We start from the raw sequence: 25,000 nt of genomic DNA on the forward strand, positions 1-25,000 counted from the left end.
AAAAAATATTAAAAAAAAATAAAATAAAAAAAAATTTTAAAAAAAAAAAAAAAATTTAAAAAAAAAAAAAAAAAAAAAAAAAAAAAAAAAAAAAAAAAAAAAAAAAAAAAAAAAAAAAAAAAAAAAAAAAAAAAAAAAATAAAAAATTTTAAAATTTTTAAAAAAAAAAAAATTTTAAAAAATTTTTAAAAAATTTTTAAAAAAAAAAAAAAATTTTAAAAAAAATAAAAAAAAAAAAAAAAAAAATAAAAATAAAAAAAAAAATATAAAAATAAAATTTTTATAAAAAAAAAAATTTTTTTAAAAATATATATTTTTAAAAATTTTTTAAAAATATAAAAAAATTTTTTTTTTTTTTTTTTAAATTTTTTATAATAATTTAATTATTTTAATTAATAAATAAATTTTTTAAAAATAATATTTTTTAAAAAAAAAATTTTTAAAATTTTAAAAATTTATAAAAAATATTTAAATTTTATATATTTGAAAAAAAAATTTTTAAAAAAAATTTTTTTTTTTATATTTTATATTTTTATTTATATTTTAATTAGCGAGAGGGAGAGAGATAGAGAGAGGGAGGAGCGAGAGAGAGAGGGAGAGATAGAGAGAGGGAGAGAGAGAGATAGGAGAGAAGAGAGAGAGAGGGAGAGAGAGAGAGGGAGAGAGAGATGAGGGTGGAGAAAGAGATATGGAGGAGAGAGAGAAGAGAATAGGGACAGCGGAGAGAGTGAGAGAGATAGAGGGGAGATGAGTAGAGAGAGAGGGAGAGAGAGAGAGAGAGGGTGAGAGAGGAGAAGAGGGAGGAGAGAGACAGAGAGGGAGAGAGAGTAGAGAGTGGAGAGAGCGATAGAGACGAAGAGGGAGAGAGAGAGAGAGGGAGAGAGAGAGAGAGTAGAGAGAAATAGTGAGAGAAGAGACAGAAGAGATATGAGATGGAGAGATGACAGTAGAGGTATGTAGTGAGAGATGGGGGAGAGAGAGAGGGAGAGAGGTAGGGAGAGATATATGAGTGAGATCGAGAGGGATGAGAGAGAGAGTGGATAGATATAGAGAGAGGAGAGAGTCGAGAGAATTTTATAGAGAGAGAGTAGAGATTAGGAGGTATATAGATAGATATAGATGTATTAGCTATATACGTTAGTAGAGATATAAATATAGATAGATAGCGAATATAATCGATAGATTGCAGAGAGCTATATATATATGAATATTTATAGCATAGAGATAGATATGATTATATATATATATTGATTATATATATATGACTTATTGATATATATAGAGTATGATGATGTACATATAGATTTCTTTTATATATATATATATTTATATATATATAACTATTTATATATATAAACTATTTATATATATATATATTTATATTTATATATGTGTGTGTGTGTGTTTCATTACTTTGTTCTATTCTTTTACAGAAATGGCTCCAGTAGTGTTTAGTTACCAAGAAATTACCTCTTTACTCCATTCCTTGATTTTTTGAGGAAATAGATATATAATATAAATCATAGTATACAATGCACTCCAAATGTCAAGGGATCAATTACTAGTATATAAATTACTAAGCAACTTTTCCAAATGTCAAATACACACATATAAACATGAAAGTATCAGATACTAGCTTACCAAGTTCTGGATGCTCCTGAATCCATTCCAGGTTTGACTGCATACGGTTGCAAAGATGTAGAGGGTCAAACTCTACCTCCATCAACTGATAGAGATTCTGCAATTCTTGAGGGACTGCACTCACAACATTGAATCTGATTAAGTCTCTGCAAGTGTATGATTTTAGCATATTAACCGAACCATCATGGATTTATTTTTTGTCCCTGTAGTCTTTTGTGAATTTTGTTACATACAGATGGTTCCATGTGCTCAGCCGGCAAGGAGTTTATTAGTAGGCCCTAGTGACCGATCCTGATTTCCCCCATTCCTTGAACTGGCAGGAAAATTGATGTCAATACTGTTATCACTGTTATTAAGGTTACGATTATTAAATTGTTATTAAGATCTTGGTAACATTTAAGACAATGAAATATTGCAAAAGTCCCTTTCCAAAAGTCTAGGAAAAGGATAAACAGGTGAGATAGGTTGGACTAATAACTACCTAAGCACTAGTAGAGCCATCTATGTGTAAATACAATAAATCAACTAATATTACAGTGGGCATGGCATGTATTCTTACCATATGTGCAGATTGGGTTTTAACAAAATCTGATCTCATGTTTCTGATTGCCTTGCAATTATGATAAATAAAAATTATAAGAAATACATCAATAAGTTACCAAATACAAATGAATGGCCTACGAGAGATATCTGCAGCATCCAAAATGATGCTGCCAACTGCTGTTCATGACGGGGAAGAAGGAAAACAATGCTAATGATCAGCAACAACGGTGACAAGAGGAAAAATGTGTAGATCCGACAAAGCAGTGAATAGGAGATGATGAAAAAGTAATCTTAACCTGATAAGGGATAGACGGGTTGGTGTGTTGCAAGAGAGAAGAGTTGCTAGCTTCTCAATCTTCTCTAAGGCAGACTTCTCAGTTTCAATAAATCGATCAAATTCTGGGTGAGCAGATGGGAGAGGGATTGCTAAGGTAGCAATCAGTACTATGGATGCTCGCTTGCCCAGCTCCTCACCGGGAAAGGGGGCCGTTTGTAAACAAGAAAAAAAAAAAAAAAAAACGGAGGACCATGAGGCGCCGGAGAGAGCAAGATAAGGGGAAAGCGGAGAGAGGGGGAAAGGGCAGACGACAGAGAGAGAGGAGAAGAGAGAGAGAGAATGAGAAGAGAGAGCAGAGAGAAGACACAGAGAGACAGAGAGAGAGAGAGAGAGAGAGAAACACGAAGAGAGAGAGCGACAGACACAGAGACAGAGAACAGAGAGCGAGGAGAGGAGAGAGCGAGAGTAAGAGAAGACACACAACAGACAGACAGACAGACAGACAGAGAGAGATGAGAGAGAGCCAGAACACCGCGAGACAGACAGGAGAGAGATAATAGGAGAGACAGACACAGAGACAGAAGAGAGAGGAGAGAGAGAGAGACAGAATCAGAGAGACAGACAGACAGAAAGGAGAGCGAAGAGAGATGAGACAGACAACAGAGAAGGAACAGAAGAGAGAGACAGACACAGAGACAGACAAACATAGGTAGGCGAAACGACACAGAACATAGCAGACAGAGAGAGTATGAGTAAGACACCGATACAGACAGACAGAGCATGAGAGAGACAGACACAGAGACAGAAAGACAGGGGGGGGGGGGGAAAGAGAGCCAGACAGACAGACATACAAGATAGAGCGAAGAAGACACACAGACATACATACAGAGAGAGAGAGAGAAGACACATTACATACGACAGAGAGGAGGATACCGGAACACAAGACAGACATACAGACAGAGAAAAAAAAAAACAATAAAGCTACATACTAGATAGAGACACGAACAGGGAATACATACAGACAGACAGAGATAGATACAGACACCGAGACATGACATACCAGACATTAGAGAGAGTGGAGACAGCACACAGGTAGAAGACAGACATTATATATAGAGATACACAGACACAGAGACAGACAGAAGACAGATGGAGATATAATAGAGACAGACACAGTAGCAGACAACAGTACAGAGAGAGATAGAGACAGGACACATAGTAACAGGACATACATACAGAAAGAGGTAAGTAGTACATACATATAATACATACAGTATAGGTAGAGAGATAACAGACAAAGTTTAGACAGAACATACATCAGACATAGAGATATAGATAGACAGATATAGAGACACAGACACAGTATACAGACATAAATAGAGATAGATACAGACAACCTAGATAATATGATACACATGACAACATAGACATACAGACATACAGATATATAGAAATAAGATACATACAGACACAGGAGACATACAGAAGACATACAGAGAGTATAGATATATGACATTACAGACACAGACACAGATACAGACAGACGATATAGATATATAACAGAACAACCGAGACAACATACTACCAGATTATAGCAGGCTAGTATAGTAGACATACACATAATACATACATACATCTAGATATATATAGATATATACATACACATATACATACCATACATACATATATATATATATATACATACACATATACATACATACATACATATATATAAATACATAACATACAATATATATATATTATTATACATACACATATACATACATAAATACCTATATATATATATAGTATACATAACATTATACAACATGACATACATAGAGTATATATATATACATACACATATAATACATACATCATATATATATTATATATAATATATAATACATACAGAGATATATATATATACACAGATACATACATAAAGATATATATAGATTACACATATCCATTACATACACTATATATATAATACCATTACCTACATACATATATATATATATTTGTAGGTATAGTGTATGTAATATATAATATATGTAGTATAATGTGTATGGTATATATCTATATATATGTATGTAGTATGTGTATGTAATGATATATATTATATATACATACACAGTATACATACATACATATAGTATAAATTACATACACATATACATACATACATATCTATAATATACATATACACATACATCTATAAGAGACACATATACCTACCTACATACATATATATATATATATTATAATACACAGATACTACATACATTACATATATATATATATATATATACATACACATATACATACATAACATAAAATATATATATATAATACTACACATATACATACATACATACATATATACATACATATAAATATATAAATACCCTAGATCATACATACATATCTATACATTACACAATATACCATACATATAATATATATAGTATGTATTATGGGTATGTATATATATAGATATATATGTATGTAAATGTGTATGTATATATATGATATATAGGAGTATAGTGGATGGATATATTATATATATATACACCAAGGAGTATATATAGACATACACAGATACATACAGACATAGATATAGATATACATACAAAGATACAGAAGACATACACATGATACAGAGATATATATAGATGAGACCTACACATGGAATACAGACAGAGAGACAGACATACATACATATATATACATAACAGACATATATATATATAGACACCATACACAATAAAAGAATACATACATATAGATATATAAAGACACATATACATACATACAGACATATAATATATACACATATACATCACATACATAATATAGATATATATATATATATAGACATACACACATTAATACATACAATATATAATATCCATACACATATACTACAGACATACATAACTATATATATATACATACATATATACAACATACATACATAATACACTTATATATATATATATATCTAATACACATATACATACATACATATATATATTATATATTATGTATGTATATGGGGAGTATATATATTATATATAGTATGTATATGTGTAGTATATATAATATATATATACATACACATATACATACATACAATATATATATATATATATACATACCCACAGATACATACATACAAGATTCTATATATACAGACATATGATGATATCAACATCTATAGATCCATACAGATGAGATCTCATACATATATATACAAATACACAGATACAGACATACATAGATATATATGATATTATAGATAGATCACATACAGTAGAGAGAGATATATATATATCTAGAAATATACACAGACATACATAGATAAATATATATACATACACATATACATTAATACAACATATCTATATATTATCTATACATACATACATAATACATACATAGATAAATTAGTACCTAAATCGAATAGATACTATTATAGATTACACATACATACAGATATAAATAGATAATATACATTACACATATACATAAATGATATTATATACATACACATATAAATTACAGAACATATCTATAACACATACATACATATATATAGATGATACACATACAAGATACAGACAATACATACATATATATTATATATCATTATATATACCTACACAAAACATACAACAGTATCGATATATATATACATACCATATACAGACGACATACCGAGATATAGATAGAATACATTACACATATACATAACATGACATACATATATAGTATAACATACACTATACATAACAGACATACATACAGACATACATATATCAGACAGAGATATATATACAACACATATACAGACATACATACATAGATATATATTTTTTCTATAATCACATGTACATACATACATACATACAGATTGTGATAGATACATACACATAGACAACAGCCATACATATGATAGACAGACACATATATATACTACATATATATATATACATGACAATGATACATTGACATACATTACATAGATATGATATATTATACATACAACATACAGAAAGACATATATTTCTTATATATAGACTATAACATAGACAGACATTACAGACAGACATAATATTAGATAACGACAAGGTATAATACCGCACAGATATACATATATAGATAATATACATACACTAGACATACAGAAATAAAGAGACGAGATGATATATATACATACACAGAGAATACATAAAGACATATATTATGATATAAGACCGACACATAGAATAATAAATACATAGAGATAGAGATATACATACACAGATACAGTACAGACAGAAATAGAGAGATATAGAGAATAGACAGACAACATAGACATTGATATTAGAGTGTACATACAAATTACAGACAGACAGTACAGATGATATAGAGATCCATACACAAGGACCATACATACTATATATAGATATAGATATAGAATACACAGATACATACATAGAGTATATATACAGAAATATGATACAGACACATATACTATATGATGGATATAGTATATATATTACACAGATACCTAACAGTATGTTATAGATATTAGTATATAGATAGATACATACCACATAGTACATAAAGATAATAAGATATATATATAGACATACTAGACAGTTATATTATAATATACACAGACATACAGATACATATCTATAGAAATATGATAGTATACAGAGACATATATATATACAGTTATATATATAGACTATAGATATACATAGATACACATCGATATACATATATATAGAAAGAGATATATATATAGAGACATATATATATATATATACAGATAGATATATACATATATATTATATATAATATATCGAGATACAGAGAGAAGTATATATACAGAGAATATAACCATATAGATATATATATACAATAGATATATCTACAGATATAATAGTGATACATGAGATAGATAGATAAATAGTATACAAGAGAGATACATAGTAGAGATGACATATATAGATATAAGCTATATATAATTACATATATATAAGACATATAGATAGACATATAGAGAATAGATTACATATTATATACTACATATATATAACTAGAGATACATAGATACAATATAAGACAGAGAGAGATGACATGGATAGAGAGGCTACATATGTATAAGATACAGATGATGATATATAATATATATTATACATAAGATATACGATAGAGATTACATATATAGAGAAGATTAGATATTACAGATAGAGATAACAAGATAGATATACAATAGATAGACAGATATATCTACAGAGAATAGACATATATATACATAGAGTAGAGAGACATATTACATAGTACAGATAGATATATACAGAAGATAAGATACAGAGAGATACAGATATATAGACTCTGACGATAGATACATAATATATATACTATCTATAGACATAAATATACAGAGAATAGATACAGATTTATATACCATATAGAGATACATACATATCATCTACAATAGATATACATATCTGATATACATATATAGATAGAAAGAGAGATATAATATATATATATATACTATATAGAGAACATATAGATAGCTACATATAGATGATATATATCATTATATATATCTATATGATATACATTAGATATATACATATATATATAACATACATATATACATATATATATAACAGATATATATATACATATATACATATATATATATATACAGTATATATAGACAACAGAATATATAGTATAGATATACATATATAGAATTATATATATACACATATATATATATATAATATAATATATAGATATTATATACATATATTATATATATATATTATATATAGAATATAGATATATATATATATTATATATCTATATTATATAGATATTATATATTATATAGATATAATTATATAATATATAATATATATATATATATTAGGAGATAGAAATATTATTCAATATATAGTAGATTATATATTATAGATATATATATAAGAGTATAGGTATATATATAGGATATAGATATTAGTAGATATATATATACGAATATGAGATATAGATAGATTGAGATATAGATATATATATTATAATATATATATATTATACTAATAAATAAAATGTAAATATATATATAGTTATATATGATATTATAGATATATTATAGATATTTATAGAATGAGATAATCTATATTAGATATATATAGATATATATATATATATTATAGATATACATTATATTATATATATATTAGATTATATATAACTATCGATATCCATTATATCAGTAAGATATTATATATAAAATAGATAGAGACATATATATATATTATATAGATATATATATAGACTATATAAATATGATTATAGAGATATATACACTTATAATATAATGATAGCGATACCTATATATATATATTTATATATATATATATATATATAAATATAAAATATGTATATATATATATATTATTAATATATTATATATATATAGAATATATATATATATATATATAATGATATATAATAATAGATATATATATATGTATATAGATAATATAGACAAATATATGATAAGATATATAGAATATATATATATAAATATAGTAATAGAGAAACTATATATATATAGAGATATATAGATATATATAGAACAAGATATAATAGATATATATATATATTAATATATATATACAATATCGAGATTACAATGATGTATATATATAGATATATATATTACTTATATAGCTATAGATATACAAAATATATATATATATATATATAATACAATAGAGTATATATAATATATCGATATTATATATAGATAAGACATATATATGGAATTATAGATATACCAAGTATATATATATTAGATATATATAGAGATATAGATATAGTTTTTGTTTTTTTTTGTTAAAAACAAATTTTTTTTTATAAAATATATATAACAATATATATATATATATATTATATATATATATATATAAATATATATATATATAAAATATATTGATATATATAATAATATTTATATATATAATATATATTTATTCAATATATAATATAATTTGATATATATAATATATATTACATATAATAATATATTTTATTATATAATATATAGTTATAAAATATATATATATATAAAATATATAGTCATATATAAATTATATAACTGTATATAAAATATGTAATTATAAAAAACATATTAGGATATAAAAAAATATGTAAAATATGTAATATAATATAATATAATATAATATAATCACACACACACACAAGTTTGTATAAAATTTGGTGTAGTGGTGCACTTACTTGTAATGTTTTTCTTCTGGTCCCTCAAGAGCTGGAAGAGCTTGAAGAGTGCTGCAGCATGGAAGAGTTGATTGCCAGCTTTCCAGAACACCAGTGACAATTTTTGGTAATAGGAGGCCATTACATGTGGCTTTGGCATCTTCTTGGATTTATTCATCAAGTCAGAAATATCTTCAATAGCTTTGTAAGCCTCTTGCCACAATTCCATTTTAATAGCATAGTTGAGCTGCTCTAAGCGGGTCTCCAGATTCATCTGTTGAGTCAACAAATATTCAAATTCTATGCAATTCTCATGGTGTCTTTTAAGTGTCCATAGCATACCTGAATTCTACTTGGGAGCAACTGGTTATGTATGGAACAGGAAAGGAAATTGTTAATAATTAATTTGTAATATCCTTTAATTTAAGAAATATAAATTAGTGCTTTAACTTTTTGTGGTTCCCTCCCAAAAATATATAATTCTAAAATTCTTCCTTACTTTGTATGCTACCATATAAATAACAGAGAAGAAATATTGTATTCCATTAAGTCAATTTCAACTGCTATGTGCTAATCTTCATAAAAGAAATGGATGTGTAGTAAGAAACAGACATGAAACAACTTTTAATTATTATTATTATTTTTTTTAACCATCTTTCAAAAACATTCCAGAAATAGACACATGCAGTCAATATAAAAATATGCTTACTTCATCTACACATCATAGTTCAATTCAGGACTATCTACATCTTTACTCCTAAAGGGCAATGTAGAGCAAATATCACGCTTGGGTATTTACAGGAAATAGGGAGAAACCTGACAAAAAGCAATTTCAAATACACAATAGCACAGATGAAAATTTCTTCCAAGCAGTTACTAATACATTTTTGTATATAACAATAATATTTAAAAAGTTATCTGTAGAGTGCTCAACTGTAGGGGAGTTCTTAAAAAAAAAAAAAAAAAAAAAAAAAAAAAAAAAAAAAAGACAGGAAAGGAAAGGAAAGGAAAGAAAGAAAGAAAGAAAGAAAAAGGAATAAGAAAGGACACACAAAGTAATTACAGGACAAAAACAAAGGAAGAATGTATAAGGAAAATAGTTTATGACCTGTTGTGTCTCTGGATTATTGAGATTAACAGCTGTTGCAGACCCCTGCTGCTTCTGGATGTGTGACAAATGAGTTCGCAAATTGTCACATAGTTTACGGAACTCTGTCTTGCGGCTGTACTTCTCGCAGAACCTGAAAGCCTAAAATTTCAGAAAATTAATAAAAGAATGTTCCATACCTAATTACTAAATTCAATCAAAGGCTGTAAATCTATAGGATTTAAATGACTTATCAACACTTAAAAATATCTCAATTCCTTCTTACAACTTTTAACAAATGATAATGTCATTACTTTCCGTGACAAACTCTAAAAATCAATCAAATAAAAATGTTTACCTGCTTGGCAATGTCATGATACAGTCGTTCAACGCGGGAATTGGTGCGAAGAAGCTCCAAGCACTGGCGATAACTCTCCCACAGGAATTTGACCCATGGAGTAAGAATAGTCCTGTCACTTCGATCCTGTATGAATATTTATGACAGTAACATATATACAGTAAAAATGCAATACTTGCAATGTATTCAAAATTTGTTTATAAAAAAATGCAAACCTGTGCATCCTCTCCTGAGACAGCAGACAGTAAAATTTCTTCAGGAGTTGCAAGGTTGTCCAAGTCATCAATGTCAACAACAGCTTGATGACTCTCTCTGCGGGCAAAGTCTGTGCGTTCCTCTGCCAAAGACAAGTATCGACGCACAACAGTCTCTAAGGAGGATACATTTACCTGGAGAGAGAGAGAGAGAGAGAGAGAGAGAGAGAGAGAGAGAGAGAGAGAGAGAGAAAACTTATATTAGTACACTCACTCACAGAAAAGATACTAGAAGCCAGATTGGTATTAAATCTTAAAGAATGAGTGAATGAGTTAGGACAAATTGAAGATATTCTTATCTGGGACAAAAAGTTGCAGTTCTTGGTGCAAGAAATAATCTGCAGAAATAAACAGTACCCAGTTCCCCATCAACCCTTCCCTTAGGCAGTGCCTGAAGGGCAAGCCAAGTCACAATAAGATAAATTGTTGAAAAAACAATTGGCAAGCATGTCCACATAGTACAGAATTACCATTTCTCATAGTATGGCTTCCTATATGGTCCTAATTCTTCCTGTTCAGTCTCAGTTTCTCTCTCTCTCTCTGCCTCTCTCTCTCTCTCTGCCTGCCTACCTGCCTGCCTCTCTCTCTCTCTCTCTCTCTCTCTCTCTCTCTCTCTCTCTCTCTCTCTCTCTCTCTCTGCTGCCTACCTGCCTGCCTCTCTCTCTCCTCTTCTTATTATCTCTCATATATATATATATATATGTATATATATATATATATATATATATATATACATATACATATATATACATATATATACACATATATACACATATATACACATATATATACATATATACACATATATATACATATATACACATATATATATATACATATATACATATATACATATACATATATATATACATATACATATATATATATACATATACATATAATATACATATATATATATACATATCATATATATACATATATATCTATATATATATAATATATACACCACACACACACACACACACACATATATATACATATATATTATATATATATATATACATCAATATATAATTTTTTACTTTATACATATGACATATATATACTATATATATATAATTACTACACACATATATATATATATACACATATATATATATAACATATACACTATATATAAATATACATATACACATATCATATATATAAATATACAATATATACTATATCATATATAATATATACATATATATACATATATATATATACATATACATATAATAATATACCACATATATATACATATATATATATATAACACATATATATACATACACATATAAACACACACACATATATATATACACATATATATATATACACAATAATAATATATACATAATATATATATACCACACATATACAATACACATAATATAATATATACACACATATCATATACATATATATATAATATTATATATATATATATTATATATATAATATATATTAGTATATACACATAATATATAATATATATATATACACACAATATATATACATATATAAATATAAAATTATATATATCATATATATATATATACTAAATTATATAATATATACTATATACACATATATATATACACAATATATAATATATATACAACACATATATAGATTATAATATATATATATATATATACACACATATATATATTATATATATATATACACTATATAATATAACATATATATATACATATATATAATACACAATAATATATATATATCAATATATACATATATATATATACACATATATATAATATATAGAAAACAATATATTACATAATATATATAACATATATATATAATATATATATTATATACATATTATACATATATATATATAATATACCATATATACATAATATATTACACACATATATCATATAATATATACACATATATATATAATATATATATATCATATATATACATAATATATATACTATATATAATATATATATACAATAACATATATATATATACATATATATCATTATATAACATATACATATATACATATTAATATACATTTCTATTTCATATATATATATACATATACATATTATATATATATATATAACATATATATTTATATATACACATATATACATTATATATACCATTATACATTTTAATTATACATATAATAATATACTATATAATAATATACATTATATATACATATATATATATATAAACATATATATATTATATATACAATATATAACATATATATACATATATATTACATTATATATATATTATAATATATATACATATATATACATTATATATACACATATATATAATATATATAAATATATATATATCATATATATACATAATATATACATATATTTATATATATACATATATGCATTTATATATATACATATATGCATTTATATATACATATATGCATTTATATATATTCATATATACATTTATATAAATTCATATATATATTTATATATACACATATATATTCATATATGTACATATACATACATAAACATTTATATATATATATATATATATATATATACACACACACACACATACGTATGTGTATGTGTGTGTGTGTTTGTGTGTGCGCGCGCGCACATGCGTACGTTCATACAATGATGTTTGTGAATTCCTATGGGTGGCTGGAGTAATCAGAGGGGTGAGGTCATTTTGTATGAAGTTACCAATACTTGCATTTGTATCAATTTCATCGGAAAGCGACAACAAATTCACATATATTAATTACAATGTGGAGAACTGAAACAAGGAATAATTATTGCAAGGTTGAATGGCTGTGAAACAAGCATTACCCTTTTTTGTATCAAAAAGAAAAGTTTATTTTGGTTGGAATAAAGTATTTTAGTGTTCTTTGGACAGTGTTCCAATACAACTTCATGGATTTTTTTTTTTTTTTTTTTTATATTTTATACTATTTGTTTGAGTTAAACTTTAGAGTCAAACAGTACACAGATATTCAAGCAATTTATTATTTCTGAAGATTATAGCCTGTATCAGTAGTGCAAACTTTGAAGAAATGTTGATATATTGTAAATACTTTGTTTCTTGCAAGAATAAAAGTTGCTAACAAAAATATGAAGTTGGTTTGTTTTGGACCTGAATTTTCGCCAAGTAAATGGTCCTAATTTAAATATCATGCACAAAAATATCATATATAAATATAAAAAAGTAAAAATATCATGCACAAAAACGTACTGCTCATGCATATTTTTACTTTACTCACACCACTTCCTTCTTACCATTCACTCCACATTTGATGGATTATCATGATTATTTCAATGGATATTTTAAATCAGTTATGATACAATGATGTATTTGGTGTGTATACTAAAACATGAGTAGAATAAGAAAAATACTGTGACTGTATATGCATTTGGCATGATAGCTCATAACTGTTCCTGGCACTCACACTCTGGAAGATGTTCCTGTACTGGTAAAGACCCTCTTTGGCAAGGTGAGACTTCTTCAGGTCAACACACAGCTCCAAGTACTTGAACATAATAGGCTCAAGCAGTTTTTCTGAGTAGGAGCTGCGCATCTTGCCCCTTTTGATGACCTCATAGAGGACCTCAAGAGCTCGATTGGGTTTCCCCACATCGATAAATTCTGTATAGAGAGGAAAATAAGAAAAAATATTACAAAATGAGAAATTGATGTTTTGTACACACTTACTGACCTGCACTTTGACAAGAAAACCTCTAGCAAGATTGAAACTTGGTGACATCACTTGGAATTTATCATAAATTAAGGAACTAATCATAGTGCTTATCATGTAAGAATATATATCATGGAGGTTTGTTTGTCTTTGCAAGAGTGCAATATGTGCAGTGCTATTTTGTTGTAAATTGTTGGGCATCCATCATAGCATGTGAAGTTTTGTAAATTAGAACAGAACTCTGCAAAGAGAAAGAAGCTATGGTATCCCAGAATAACCGCCAGAAAAACTAAACAGGAATAAAAATTAATCTGTTGCAAGTCAAGCTAGCCACAACTGTTTATGAGAGTAGGAAACTAGTGTGGTCAAGTTTTGCATAATTTTGTAATTTGTTAACCCAATGACCATTGATGGCACAACACAACTGCCATGTACACTGTGATTTTAGTTTATTGATTACACTATTACGTTGTGTGTTATGTTGTCTTGCTTGACTGGACCACCAGGTCAAAGTGGTGTTTGTGAAAGTTTCTTTACATTTTTAAGCCCTTGGATCCAGGTGACATGACCATGAACTCATGAAAAAATTCGGGTCAAGGGGCAAGTGACGTGAACCTGCTGTCATGGGAAAATCTGGCTGCAGGCCTGGTGACACCAGCCTTCCATTGTGAGCGTTTTGGCTGAAGGCCAGGGTGATGGAAAAGACTTGCCAGAAGTGCACAAACTTATTGGGTGGTTTATTTTACCCATTTGAGGATTTAATATTATTCCATCGATGTACAAGTGTGGAATATAATGTCCACAATGCAACTGGAAGAGCACCGGCTCCATGGAGGAGCCATTTCCATGCTCAGTATTGTATTCCTGGCACTGTGAGTGGTGATGCAGGTTGTATTACAGAAAATTGAATACTACGAAAAAAAAAAAAAAAAAAAAAAAAAAAAAAAAAGTATCAAAACTATTTTCCTTGCAATGAGTTGTAGACTACCTGCAACTTTTGAAACAATTCTTTTTGGAATGGAATCTTCCTTCGTAGTTTAATGCTGCTATGCTGCTGTTTTCTGTTATATTTGACTCGATGAGTGGTGGAACTTGTATCCCCCAATGGCAAAGTTGATAAAATGTGTAAGTCAGCTTCCCACTGTATTTTGGGGAGGAATTAACATGATTTATACACAGGAAAACAGAAAGCACTAAAATAAATTTAAACAAGGCTTGCTGAAACTCTACAGGGGTGGGAGCCGTGTTCCAACTATACAATTATGGTATACAATTCTGAGGTTAAATCCACGGTAACTGTTACCGAGACCCAACATCGACAACACTTGAAATGAAACATTTCTCAACAAATGGCGTTGTATGGTCTGTCATACCTCCCAGTGGCAAAATGCATATGCGCAAAAAGTTATTGTACAATATAAATAATTACCAAAACAAGTCAAAATTTAATAAAAGTAAAAGAATTCATTAAATACATGAATTTGCAAAAACAGACACTGGTAATGTTTCTTACAAGTGCATAGTAATACATGGACTACTTGGTCGACCGCAGCAATGAATTACTTGTCACATCCTTGCATGAATTGGGACTTTGTCTCAGGGTGGTGCCATGCAGGGCCTATTTTCATCACTTCCTGGAAAATATGAGGCCACTGCAGATTTACCAGTATTGCTTCCTACTCTTATTTTTTATGCTCTATAAGATGGCAGTGTCCATTTCTCTATCTCCGTGCATTGCTCTCAGTAACATGAACTAAAAGTACTGATAAACTCACGCAGTAGCGTCCGACATTTTAAAATTCCCACTCAATTCTTCATGCCCCTCTTGCCCATAACATGGTCCAGACACATCAATTTGCAGAGACTAAGAAATTTATCAGCAGCTGTAAATACTAAATATTATCATAGTATTACTCTTGTGTTGTTATAGCCTTTCATGCAGACACTAATTCTCCTTCATGAAAGTTATGCAGGCTTTATCTATGTATGAAATTAAGATATTACAATAATAATAAAATAAAACAGCATCATTGTTTTGTTTACAAAAAGTAGGAAAGTCTAATAACTTTGCTATTTTTGAGTTGCGAAGGTGATACATAGAAGACAAGTTTCTCAGATTTAATCGCTCTGTCCCATGCATAGATTTTTTTTTTTTTTTTTTTATATGGCTAGTTGAAACTTAATCTGTACAGAATAATGATATGGTCTAAAAAAATATTACCATCTGGATAATGCATATCAAATGGCAAATATGAACATTGGAAAAATGGCCAAAAAGCTAAAAATGTTAATGAGTAAAAAGAATAAATAACTTTGCAAATAGGAGTCATAGAGTTATAGTATTGTGAAAAATTACCAAAATGTCTCATATTTCCCAATGTACCTTTTCAAATTGTGTGCCACATGTGATGTGCCAATTTGGTGTGGAAGCTGCTGGAAAACTTTCCATACATGACAACCAGGATCACAGTAAAAAAGTGCATGGAGTGGTTACCCTGACAAATTCCAAATTCTTGTATGAAATGTATTCTTTTTGTTTTATTGGTTAATTTTCCGAATATGACAATCGGGTTTTCCCTGACAATGTTTGTACCATTAGATTTGTTCTAGTGTGATGAGAATGAATTTGATCTCCGTTGATTCTCCAGCCTACAATCTTGATGTGATTTGATTTAAGTCCCTATAGCCAGGGAGGGTATGAAGTAGATCAGGGAAATTATGGGGTAAAACCGGCTGAAATAAGAATAGAAACAAAAATATGTAAAACAAGCACAAAAAATACTTAAAATCGGATAACGAAACTATGGATATCGCCTCCATCTTTGAAAGTCTATGCACCGACATGCCAACTTTTGAAAAACTATGGGAACTAAACCCATCGTTCAGGGAAAAATCTACAGGATTCATTTTTTCACATAATCCAGATCCCCAATGGAAATCTTATTTTGCGTCTTAACCAATAACCCAACATAACATTAATCCTGTGAGATTTATACACCATGATCTATAGTCAGGGGGTTACATCCTCTGGACTCCCATGATATTAAATTCTCCTAGCCAGGGAGCTACGTCCCTTAGTCCCCCATGATAATATATATACACCTAGCCAGGGGGCTATGCCCAGTGGACACCTGTGGTATTATATTCGCCTAGCCAGTGAGCTATGCCCCCTGGATAAAACCATATACCTTTATATAGCAAAACACCAAATTCATATATTTAATGGATTCAATTACTTTTATTGTACTTCTTTTACGTGTTTTGGTAATTACTTACACTGTTCAGTACAATAACCTCCTGCCACCAGATTTGACAGGCCATGCAATGCCATTACGTTGAGAAACGCCAGTGAGAAATATTTCATTTCAAATGCTGCGTCAATTACGGGACATTTTTAAAGCCATATTGTGGATCTACAGGACAAACAGACATTAGTCTCTATCACAGCCTGATATTTGAACCCATCAAGTGCGCCAAATGCCAAAAAAATCGATTAAAAATCAAGCAATTGTGACCATAGACGGTAGCTAAGAAACTTCCAGTGTGTCGTTATATAAAGGTATGTGGTTTTACCCTGGCCCCCTGGCTAGGCATATATATTACAACTGGGGTCCAGGGGGCAGAGTCCCCTGGCTAGGGAATATATAGATCAATAGTGATAAATCCCCCAGGGTTAAGGTTAGATTGGTTTATTGGTTAGGACGCATTGTACGATTACCATTGGGATGTGGATTATGTGAAACCAAGTAGATTTTTACAGAACAACAGGTTTTATTCACAAAGTTAAGTTAAGTTAAGTAAGTTTATTTACCACCCTGGCTATCTGCTCAGGCGTGGGCAATCATGATTACAGTTTTACATATATCTGACATTGTACAGTAGTCTGTAACTACTGTAGTTGTAAAAGGGGTAAAATAAAATATAAATCATACATCATACAAAATTATTACTTACATATGCTTTTGCCACTGTGTTTGAATAACACTGTTATTTGCATACGGGAGTTATCACATAGTAAATTTAGGGTATAGTACGAGTATATCTTCCAATGTATCAGATGAAATGAAATATTCACATAGTTCTTTATACCTCATGTTAGGTGGTCTGAAAGGCTGTATCACATGACATTCCGAGATATAGTGCTCAAGCGTTCGTTTGTTTTCTTCGTTACACAGTCTACATTAGATTCATCTGCACTTCTTGCACCGTGCAGTTGCCAGTACATTCTGTAACCTAAACGTTTTTCTGGCAATAACCACGTCACACTGTCTGGTTTGACTTCGGTGCCACCCATAGGAAGGCTTGCCATCCCTATATGATCGTAGTGCCTTATGGTACAGCTTTCAGGCCTTTGAGTGTTAATCAGATCTACTAGTTCTTCCTTATGAGAACTTTCAATATATGTGAAACCCTAGCAAGAGGCATCCCAAGATCTATGTTCACAATATCCTTGCTGCAGGCTTCTTTCGCCAATTTGTCTACGTGGTCGTGCTTGCGTATGCCAACATGAGATGGTATCCATACAAACTGAATGTTGAAATTACGCTCTGTTGCATAGGTTACGTTTACGCTTAATGCAACTCACAATTTCTTCATCGCCACCTGCTTTGAAAGAATTTAGCGTCCGAAGAGCACTTTGAGAGTCACAGAAAACTACTCCAGAGCCCCTAGACATTAAGAATTCCGTTGCGAGGAGTATACCTGCCAGCTCCGTTTGTGTAGTGCTGGCCCAGTTTTGTATTCTCATATTAACTTGATGTTGTAGTAAGCCATTTTTGTATACAGCGCAAGCAAAACCAGCTTTGTATCCAGACTGTACGGATCCGTCGGCGTAACACTCATATGCATCATCACCATAGATTCTGTGTGTTCCGTTACCGTTGCTAGCGCAATTTGTTTCAACACACAGTTATGCACCCTGTTTTTTTGTGGTAGACATGTAAGGTGCACGATCAATGTTGAATTTTTCCATGGTGGAATGGAGCGACCTTTTGGTATTTTACTAATTGGAACATTGAGTTTTATAATGTTCATGGAGATTTTGTGTATCAGAGGGCGCGCGTGTGTGTGATTTGTCACGTCTACTTGCGTGATTTTATGTTGCAGTTGTTTTGGAAATCTGAGAGATACGAGGGTTCCCTCAGAGCTTTGACCCAAATATGGTGGAAATAAATATTATTCTATCAGAAATGGATGGTAAGTTTAATTCTGATCTCATGTTTACTATCCTTGCTGTTCTCGGGGCGCCGAGGATAATCCTCATAGCTTCATTTTGCACTACCTCCAAACTACCTATTTCTGATTCCTTACACTGCAACAAGTGCAGTGCATGGTAGTCTACAACTGACCTTATAAAAGCCAAGTAAAACAGTCTAGCGAGCTTAACATTGATGCCATGTTCTCTTCCGACAAGAACTTTCAAAGGTTTCAATCTCTCCCAGAGTCTCTTCTTTAGAGAGAGGACCAGGTCTGCATCATTTACATTCACCCCGAGATATTTATACTTGTGGCATATGTCAAGCTCCTGGTCACCTATGCGAAAAGTGGGTGGGGGTATGATACATGGGTTTAGAGCCATTGTTTTCTCAGCGGAAATGACTAATCCACACTCATGTGCCTTTGCTGTGATTCTGTCGAGAATTATTTGCATCCTCACTTGTGATGATGCTCTGACGCATATGTCATCAGCATAGCATATAATGGATTCACCATCCCCAAGTGGGATATCTGCCACCAGCTTGTGCATGAGGACTTTGAACAGCATAGGGCTGAGAACTCCTCCCTGTGGCGTCCCAAGTTCAAAAGACTGTGAAGTGGAACATCTCACTCCCTGAACAGGACACTTGCAGATCTGTTCGAGAGATACATTCTAATCAGTTCAATATTTTACCCCGGATGCCAAAGCTTACTAATTGTTCTAGGATAACTTCTCTGTTTGCAATGTCAAAAGCTGACTTAAGGTCAAGAAAACAGTGTGCTTTCCCCGGATTAGAGTGTGAAAAGTACTCTGCAAAGCAATGTTGTGTGCTACGTCCCGATAGAAATCCGTACAGTCTGTGAGATAATTTACCTTGTAACCTGTACCTGAGTCTGTTCAAAATTATCCTTTTTAGAACTTTGCATACACATGAGGTTAATGAAATTGGTCGGTATTTATCAGTGTTTGATTTCGGTATAGGGATGATTAGACTGCGTGTCCAGGAGCCAGGCAGAATACCTTGTGACAAACTTAACCTGTATAGGTGCAAAAGGGGATTACCAGGTACCTGAGCTATAAGGCGGAGGACACTATAGGTAATTCCATCCTCACCTGGGGCGGACGCTTTTCCTTTGATCAGTGCATTGTTCAGTTCCCACTCAGTGATCTCAGCAAAGTCTGAGGGGTCAGTATCAGAACATCCAATCTCAATGGCAAATTTGCGTGCAATTTTAGATTGACTAAGGTGATCCTGAATATTTGTGGGAAGTGAGCTCAATTTGGACGCTCCAGCCCATTGACTAAGGAGCATATCTGCTTGTGCAGTTTTTCAAAAATTGGCACGCTGGTCCATAGACTTTCAAAGATGGTGGGGATGTCCGTAGAAACATCGTTTGTTGGACAATGTTTGGCGCGGGTTTTCGAAAAATTGACTTTTTAATGTTTCATAAATCATTTTCTTTTATTTCTGCAGGTTCTTACTGACATCCAGTGTCATCCATGATCCCTCCCCCCTTCAAACCCTGGTTCCCCACACATCCCCCAAGATCGTTGGGTAGAGGAAAGATATAAAAAATCTGATTTTGAAACTTAGTCTCTGGGAGGGTGTGTCGGTCTTGGTAACAATGACCTTATTTTGTAATTATCAGCCTCTGTTTTCTCAAATTCATGTTTGTAATGCTTTCCTTTAGTTTTATTATACTTCATTTACATGTTTTGGAAAGTATTTAAGCTATTCTGTACAATAACCTTGTGCACATGTGTATTTTGCCACCAAGAGATTTGATAGGCCGTGTGACGCCATTAAGTTGAGAAATGCCAGTGAGAAATGTTTCATTTTAAGTGTGCGTCAATTATGGGTCATTTTAAAAGTAATATTGTTGATATACAGGACAAATAGACATTAGTCACTGTCACAGCCTGATCTTTGAACCTGTCAAGTGCCCCAAATGCCAAAAAAGTGAACAGAAACCAAGCAATTGTGACCATATGTAGAAGCAAAGAAACATTTGATGTTTTGCTATATAAAGGTTAGTGGTTTTACGCAGGGGGTCTAGGGGGTGTAGCCCCCTTGCTAGGCATATATATTGCCATGGGGGTCCAAGGGGCATAGCCCCCTGACTAGGGAATATATAAATCCCACAGGATTAAGGCTCTGTTGGTTTACTGGTTAGGACGCAATGTACGAGTACCACGGGGGATCTGGATTATGTGAAATCCCGTAGATTTTTAACGAATGCTGGGTTTGGTTCCCGTACAGTTTTTCAAAAGTTGGCGCGTCGGTACGTAAACTTTCAAAGATAGCAGCAACGTCCGCAGAGTTTCATTATCAGATTTTAAGTTTTTTTTTTTTGTGTGCTTGTTTTACATATTTCTGTTCTCTTTTCTTCATATTTCCTGTTTTACCCCACAATTTCCCTGATCTATTTCATTCCCTCCCTTGCTATCTGGACTTATCAAATAACATGAAGATTGTAGGCTGGAGAATGCAACGGAAATAATCATCAGACTCGTTCTTATCACACAAGAACAAATCTGATGATATGAATATTGTCAGGGAAGACCCAATTGTCATATTCGGAAAATTAACCAGCTTGGTTTCGGTCCTTGCAGGGGAAACATGATGGATGGGGACTTAGAAAATGAAAGGTCACTCTTCTTTCTTCTCTGTCCTGTATCTCCCATATTTTCAATTTGCACACCTTTTGCCATAGTTGAAGAGTGCTTAGTTTTCATCAAGGTAACCACCCCATACACTTTTTTTTACTGTAATCCTGGTTGACATACATGGAAAGCTTTTTGTTTTAGTGTTTTGTTAATTGTTTATGCTATTCTGTACAATAACTTTATGCGCAAGCACGTTCTGCCACCAGGAGATTTGGCAGGCCTTGCAACGCCATTTATTGAGAAACACCGGTGAGAAATATTTTAGATTTTATACAGAACAACTAGACAATAATACCTATCACAGCCACATATCTGAGCCCACCAATTGCCCCAAATGCTGAAAAAAGTGATTAGAAACCAAGCAATTCTGACCACAGACAGGCAAAGAAACGTTCAGTGTTTTGCTATATAAATGTATGTGATTTTACCCTGGGAGTCGAGGGGGTAGAGACCCTTGGCTAGGGAACATATAGATTGTATTTTCTTAAAGCCATGGGGGTTCAGGGCATAGCCCCCTGGCTGGGTGAATAAATTACCACGGGGCCCAGGGGGAGTAGTCCCCTGAAGAGGATTATATATTACTACAGGGGTGCAGGGAGCAGAGCCCCAGGGCAGACCCGATTACCATTTTCAGAAAATTAACCAAGCTGCCTAAGAGACTACAGAAAATATGGAGAAAGTTTCAATTTCAAAGCCAACATATCTTGAGAGAATCTAAAAAATGAGACAAGAGACAATACCTGAAAATCTACTGAATTACACTCCCTATAAGAAGCAATTTCACATGCATTTACGGGTCATGTAATAAAGGAAAATATACTTTTTGAAAATTACATAAGTTAAGTTGACAAAGATTACACCTGCTGTTCAAAATAATAGTTCTAAAATATTATGGGAGAAAATAACGTCGTACAAAATAAAATGTCTTTCAAGCATGTGAATTGCCTGCCGTTTTGGTGCCTTTCCGTCGGCATCTGTCACGGGTCAGCTTTGATTCAGCAGAAATGCTCCACACATAACCATCTTGGAATCAAGCGCCATGGTAGCAAAAGACACCATGACTTTTGAAGGAGAAGTCCCTATTTTCCGCATTCGCCAAACTTTATTGGCCTCAACATTCGCGAAATGACAAGACTTTCTTGGCGTTTCCCCCAGCTGGATGACACCATCAACGCACTCACCATACTTGAAGTCTCTACTCACCGCTCGCCCGTTTGAGGGCATTTTCAGGTCTTTGATACGATCGCGACATCCTGCTGGCGTTATCACATCACACTGCAGATCAAACTGTGTGCCGTTGCGGCGAAAATCGAGGCAAAGGAGCGGCTGGGTCGGCGTGCCACGAGACCCGAGTCGGCCGCAAGGAAAGGGACGACTGCGGCCGAGCATCTTTGCAAAGGAGCAAACGGAAGATTTGCGGCTTTCATTGCAGAACAATATTATTTTGGGCATTGTCAGCACCACAATGATAAGACATATTATAGCTGTAAGAACTGATGTTCATGTAAGTGACATGATATTTATCTTGTTTTGGCAGAAATGAACATATTCTAGGGTCAAAACGTATATTATAGTCAGACGGAAGACTGAATCTTCAAAAGCCGAAGGGAAATTGAAAAGATAACTAATTAGTCAAAATATGAAACAAAGGTGAAGCTCCTTTTTTATTAGAAAGTATTTTCAATAAGTCTCTCGGTTACATCAAGCGATACGAACACATTTGGGGAGAAGACCTTTCGCTTCGTAAACTGGCGCGCGGCTTATGATTTAACGGAGGCTTCAAACCAGATATTCATTTGCATTCAGCTGTCACCTGTTGGACCTCTAGTACCGGCTTTTAAAAGTTCTTAAATTCATACTGTCAACCTCGCGATCGTCTTGCGCATTTTCCGCTTTCCAATCGGAGCAAAATAGGCGAAACCTGGCGTGTTGTGCTCCGGGCGCGCGGCGGCTTCGGCCCGAATGGTTTAA

At 31.4% G+C, this 25,000-nt stretch overlaps 1 protein-coding gene across 1 annotated transcript in view; it reads right to left on the reverse strand.

Moving 5' to 3' along the window:
- LOC119574362 (eukaryotic translation initiation factor 3 subunit A-like) overlaps window positions 1-24,410 on the reverse strand; it is a gene marked incomplete in the record, with an annotated part of 61,553 nt that extends 37,143 nt beyond the window's left edge. Inside the window, 8 exon segments of the mRNA XM_037921568.1 lie at window positions 1,642-1,787; window positions 2,481-2,658; window positions 9,779-10,031; window positions 10,866-11,006; window positions 11,203-11,328; window positions 11,418-11,591; window positions 14,920-15,116; window positions 24,233-24,410. Of these exon segments, the coding sequence (XP_037777496.1) occupies window positions 1,642-1,787; window positions 2,481-2,658; window positions 9,779-10,031; window positions 10,866-11,006; window positions 11,203-11,328; window positions 11,418-11,591; window positions 14,920-15,116; window positions 24,233-24,281 (1,264 nt within the window).
- Window positions 24,411-25,000: the final 590 nt, after the last annotated feature.

The sequence above is a fragment of the Penaeus monodon genome, chromosome 6 (genome assembly GCF_015228065.2).
Source record: "Penaeus monodon isolate SGIC_2016 chromosome 6, NSTDA_Pmon_1, whole genome shotgun sequence".
Taxonomy (NCBI): Eukaryota; Metazoa; Arthropoda; class Malacostraca; order Decapoda; family Penaeidae; genus Penaeus; species Penaeus monodon.